The sequence below is a fragment of the Chlorocebus sabaeus genome, chromosome 25 (assembly GCF_047675955.1).
Source record: "Chlorocebus sabaeus isolate Y175 chromosome 25, mChlSab1.0.hap1, whole genome shotgun sequence".
NCBI classification, from domain to species: Eukaryota; Metazoa; Chordata; class Mammalia; order Primates; family Cercopithecidae; genus Chlorocebus; species Chlorocebus sabaeus.
The window spans coordinates 85,724,896-85,730,921 of record NC_132928.1 but is presented as its reverse complement, the minus strand read 5'-3'; the positions used below and the strand labels follow the sequence as shown (position 1 = coordinate 85,730,921).

The window sequence follows — 6,026 nt, the reverse complement described above, 5'->3', positions numbered from 1 at the left end:
TTTTCTCATATATTTATAACTGACTTTTTCTTCCCTTGCTATTTTAGTCTGATAAACAGCCAGGCAGATTTTTTCTAAATTCAGAGATAATTTTAAATTTCTAATTATATCATGCTTCATATTACTTAATTATATTTTAGTTAAGGTCATTTGTCCAATTGTATTCTGTTTGATTTGTTTTAAAGAGTTTTTCACAATTTGTTGAACTTATTAAGCAGCTGTATTTGCTAAAACCTCTCCGCAAGACAAAATACTTAGATTAGCGTATTTAAAGCCCAAAGAGATATCCTTTTCCTGTTCCAGTAACTTTACAATTTAGTTGTTTAAATCAAATAACTGAAAACGTTCTGAAGTCATCCATTTGGAAAGATTTAGTACGAGGTCATCATGTCTTTTTGAACTAGCCCTAGATACCTGAGAGACACTTCATCTCCCGGAAGATTCATCCGTACATAAGCAATTACTTAAAAAAACAAGTGGTTTCCAGAGTCGAGCCAATTATGATGAAGAGAGGTAGAGAAAATATAAAACACCAAACTAGGTTGGTAGAGAAAATATAAAACACCAAACTGGGATAGAATGGGATCAGAGTATAAGAACAAAGGGAAACAGAAAAAGACTGAGCTCAAGTTTCAAAGATTATGAAAGTTTGAGTTAATAAAGCAGTAATGGACATCAACAGAAGGAAGTACACTATTAAACAGCAAGATAATCAAAGAAAAGCAGAGACATAAAGGGAATGACTGCAATCAAAATATTTTTAAATAAAGAAAATCATGGAATAAAAAAATGAATAAAAGTAAGGTCAGGAGACAAAGCTTTTGGAGTTTATGGCAGAAAGAACTGCAACTGGGTAAGTGAAAAGGGTGATTATGCATTTGACATGTTCTGTCCAGTGTTTCATCAATTGGTAATTTTTTATTTTTATTTTTTGTGATACAGGGTCTCACTCTGTCGTCCAGGCTGGAGTGCTGTGGTGTGATCCTGGCTCACCGCAACCTCCGCCTCCTGGGTTCAGGTGATTCTCCTGCCTCAGGCTCCTGAGTAGCTGGAACTACAGGCCTGCACCACCACTCCTGGCTAATTTTTGTATTTTTAGGGTCTCACTCTGTTACCCAGGCTGGAGTGCAGTGGTGTGATCCTGGCTCACGGCAACCTCCGCCTCCTGGGTTCAGGTAATTGCCCTGCCTCAGGCTTTCGAGTAGCTGGGACTACAGGCATGCACCACCACACCTGGCTAATTTTTGTATTTTTAGTAGAGATGGGGTTTCACCATGTCACCCAGGCTGGTCTCAAATTCCTGTCCTCAAGTGATCCCCCCGCCCTGGCCTCCCAAAGTGGTAGGGGTAGAGGTGTCAGTCACCACATCTGCCAGATGGGTAAATTTGTAATCACAAAATTGTGGTGTATGATTGATCCATCATAGTATTCAATCAATACTGAAAACCACCTGAGATTAAGAAACAATTTTAATGTAGGTGTTTTTTAATAAGATATTGCATATTTCTATGAAAAAATAATTGTTATATTACGTATTTAAAATTACTTTTAAGATGCAAGAAATTAAAATTACTTATACTCAAACAAAAAAATTATTAAAAAGTCAGTCTACTTATATAAGAAAGATTAATCTGTTAATCTGAAAAATTAAAAGGTAATTTACTTGAACCTAATAAATCAAACTACATTTTTCTCTGATTTTTATTTTAAGCTCTTGTTAAGTCACATCCACAGATTTCCATTTAGGCTCTCTTAGAAGTAAAACTAGAAACACTCAAGTCTAGAGCAGTATATACAGGTTTTTAAATGTGGGATTAATCATCATGTACTTCAAGTAAACATTAGGTCATGGTATCTGACAAATTCAGCAGCATAATTAAAAGTAAAATATGAAAATGTCATTTCATAATATGGTTCTGGATATTTGTTTTATAATTTTTAGTTATCAAAATGATTTTTGAATTTTGAATATAGATAATTATGAGTATAATTGCCTTATTCACATTACTCATAAAAGTTAAGGGTTGATAGAATTATTTCATACTAGCTTTTCAAAATAGCTTTGCCCAGAGATTTCTATTTGAACATAAATTTAAATATTTTTGAAATCTGCCAATCAGATGCTGTGGGAACCTATAAAAAATATCTGAAAGTCTCAGGTTCGAAGTGCTTTGGCTCCAAAATCAGACATCTTGAATTGATAGTCATGACTCCACTCTGAATAACTCCTTCAGCTTCTTTGTGTTTCAGTTTTCTCATTTGCAAAACAAGTAGGATAAAAGCAAGCTAATAGGATTTACAAAGATCATGATCATGTTTGTGATTCTTGTTCTATGTCACCCATCAGTATCTAGGGCATTTTTTTCTGTATTAGGGTAATGAATTCATAATCTAGGCTCCTTTACTAGTGTAGAGGAGGAAAAAAATATTTTCCTTCTTCCCATCTTAGGTTCAGTGGGTGGAATCCTGCAATTTAGACTGACCAAAGACATATAAGCAACAACAAAAAAGAAGTTTATTGACAAGTGCATTGCACATACACATGGGAGAACTCAGGGATGAGTAACTCAAAGAATTGGTTAGAACCTGAGCTTATGTAGTATTTTAACAAAAATACAATAAATTTGTAAAGAAGTGACAAGACAAAAGAAGGGGGTTCTCAGGGGTACAAATTGTGGAAGGTAGATATATGGGGAGATTAATGGAATATAAGGGCTATTTAAGCAAGGGCTGTTGAGTAGATTCCTCTGTGGCCTTCTCTAGGACGGTAAGACCCCAGAGTTGTCTTCGGTGATTAAAAATCATCCAATCCTTCCTGGTAGAAAGGGGGCAGCCAGAGAGTTTTCTTGTGTCTCTCTATTTTTTGTTCTGCACAATTGTCTTCAGCTCAAAACAATCCAATGCCAGAGGAGCACATTTTACAGTGGCTTACTCTGAACTTCTTCATTACCCAATCAAGCAAATCTTCAGATTTATAACTTTTTTATAAAATGAGAAAATTGCTAGATCCTTGCTTCTCAGTGCATGGTCCTGGTCACTGACATTTGGAAACATGTGAAATGAAAAACCACAGGCCCTATATCAAGGGTGCATTAATCAAAATTTGCATTTTGGCAATACTCTTAGGTAATTCATGTGCCCATTAGAGCTTCAGAAGCACTGCTTGGAAGCTCCTTCTGCCAAAAATGAGGTAAACCCAATGTATGTACCCATTTACTTTGTAGACCCATTTTATACTCTAAATGCACTTAGTGACATTGGATACATGCAATAAATTTGAGTTTATGCAGGAAACAACATCTGGCATTGGTGAATGCAAGGGTATGATACATGAGGATGGAGAGAACATTCCTATTTATAAGGGAATTCCTAGAATGAAGCTGCCAAAGTCTTCCCTGTCTTTCTTCAAAACTCTGTCTCCTAAACATAGGTTTTGGTCACCTGCACGTTTGAGAGTAACAGCTTCCCAATTCACCCTCTAATTTATAGACTCTATTCTCAAAACCAGTGCTTAGAAATAAACTATGAGAATTTTTTTAAAAATGGTTTCACAGTGATATTTTGCCCTTCACCTGCTTTCAGTGTACTCCCTTCCAAATGGGCATCAGGATTTCCTAGATTGTTACCTTCAGTATATTGTTCAATATGGAAATATACATTTTTGATAAGAAGTATCTGTCATATAATGTTTAAACATGAAATCATCAAGAGAAGACAAAACTCATTTTGAAACTAATTTTAAAGTTATCTTTGGTAACTTTTGAACATATTTTTGAAGATGAATCTTATGAATTAGATCAATTTAGAAGCCACAACTGTTAAATATGGATGTGACTAGAACCTAGGTTTAGTGGGCCAATTTCTAAACAAAGACAAAATTACACGTTTCATCCAGGGGCCGTGCCGAGTCTAGTTAAAAAGTAGTAAATTCAGTCAGCCCTTTGTGGGTTTAGATGTAATCTGGGACTGAGCTGGAACGTGGCTCAGAGTGGAATGAAGGCAGAAAGACTGGAGCTGAATCTTAGAGCTGAAATGCAGCTATTAGTGCAGTCTTTCCAGAATTGCTGACATTCTTTGCACATTTGTTTTCTAAACTGATAATTGGTTATAATAATACATATCTCATTGTTTCATTAAAATAACTGACAGTAACTATGCCTCCAAACACAGAGTAGACGTTCAACGAAAGTTACATCATATCTCCAATAATTGCATTTAATCATTGGAGCTCTTTCATGAATCCAGTTCTTTTTCTCTTTCTAGGACTGTGTGATTGGGTTAAAGGGCTCAATGCGGGGACTCTGTTTTCTGGTTTAAGTATCACAATGGACACAGGCAACAAAACTCTGCCCCAGGATTTTCTCTTACTGGGCTTTCCTGGTTCTCAAACTCTTCAGCTCTCTCTCTTCATGCTTTTTCTGGTGATGTACATCCTCACAGTTAGTGGTAATGTGGCTATCTTGATGTTGGTGAGGACCTCCCATCAGTTGCATACCCCCATGTACTTCTTTCTGAGCAACCTCTCCTTCCTGGAGATTTGGTATACCACAGCTGCAGTCCCCAAAGCACTGGCCATCCTACTGGGGAGTCAGACCATATCATTTACAAGCTGTCTTTTGCAGATGTACCTTGTTTTCTCATTAGGCTGCACAGAGTACTTCCTCCTGGCAGCCATGGCTTATGACCGCTGTCTCGCCATCTGCTATCCCCTACACTACGGAACCATCATGAGTAGCCTGCTCTCAGCGCAGCTGGCCCTGGGCTCCTGGATCTGTGGTTTCATGGCCATTGCAGTGCCCACAGCCCTCATCAGTGGCCTGTCCTTCTGTGGCCCCCGTGCCATCAACCACTTCTTCTGTGACATTGCACCCTGGATTGCCTTGGCCTGCACCAGCACACAGGCAGTAGAACTTGTGGCCTTTGTGATTGCTTTTGTGGTCATCCTGAGTTCATTCCTCATCACTCTTATCTCCTACATCTACATCATCAGCACCATCCTCAGGATCCCCTCTGCCAGTGGCCGGAGCAAAGCCTTTTCCACGTGCTCCTCGCATCTCACTGTGGTGCTCATTTGGTATGGGTCCACGATTTTCCTTCACGTCCGCACCTCTATCAAAGATGCCTTGGATCTGACCAAAGCTGTCCACGTCCTGAACACCGTGGTGACTCCAGTTTTAAACCCCTTCATCTATACGCTTCGTAATAAGGAAGTAAGAGAAACTCTGCTGAAGAAATGGAAGGGAAAATAAATCTCCTCTTCCACAACAGATGTCCTGTAACTGGTCTCTGCATCAATACAGAGGTTTCAAGTAAGAATGTGGAGGAACAGGGCAAATTTTTCTTGGTATGCAGACAGAAAAAACAAACAAACAAAGCAAGTAATACTATATTTTCTATACATTATCATGTATGATAAAAATGGGAGTTTTTGACATAAGCAAAGTGGACTTTTTAAGCAAAAAATAATTGTACATTGAATTAGATTTGCTCTTGACTTTGGTGCATAAATTAGAGACATCTGCAATAAAAATGATGTTTTGGTATATCAACTCTGAATTCTTGTTTCTTTTTAAAGATTATCAAAATTGTCTTAGTATAAAATATTGAGAACTATATTTATGAAACATGAGGGAAGAGAAATATGCAAAGGTTAAATGAATTAAAACATGTAGCTGAAACTAGAGTGCATGCAGTTATTGTAGCATAGCATTTTTTCATAAGGTATAATAAAATAGACAGATATGGAATTAGAACTTGATCATTACAAGGTGCCACATTTGTTTCAGAAGGATAGTGAACAAAGCAATCCAAAAAGTGGATAATGAAAAGCAGATAAACAGGATTGCAGGAGGGTTTGAACAAAGCAATAGAAGTTTCTTGCATAACAATATTGATAATAGAAAAGGAAAAAATACTAAAGATTCTATTGGCAAGTCAGCAAGTATAGAATATCCAGTTGTTTCAGGGAAAACATAACCATAGGAAACAATAATTATAATAGCTATTTGATTTTCCTCCAAAGTACT

At 37.2% G+C, this 6,026-nt stretch overlaps 1 protein-coding gene across 1 annotated transcript; it reads left to right on the top strand.

Moving 5' to 3' along the window:
* Positions 1–532: 532 nt before the first annotated feature.
* On the top strand, positions 533–5,645 carry OR6F1 (olfactory receptor family 6 subfamily F member 1). The gene is made up of 3 exons (XM_007990078.3): positions 533–853; positions 3,127–3,190; positions 4,264–5,645. Exon 3 carries the CDS (start codon positions 4,326–4,328, stop codon positions 5,247–5,249), a length of 924 nt encoding a protein of 307 aa, XP_007988269.3. The 5' UTR covers positions 533–853; positions 3,127–3,190; positions 4,264–4,325; the 3' UTR covers positions 5,250–5,645.
* The last annotated feature ends 381 nt before the right edge of the window (positions 5,646–6,026 follow it).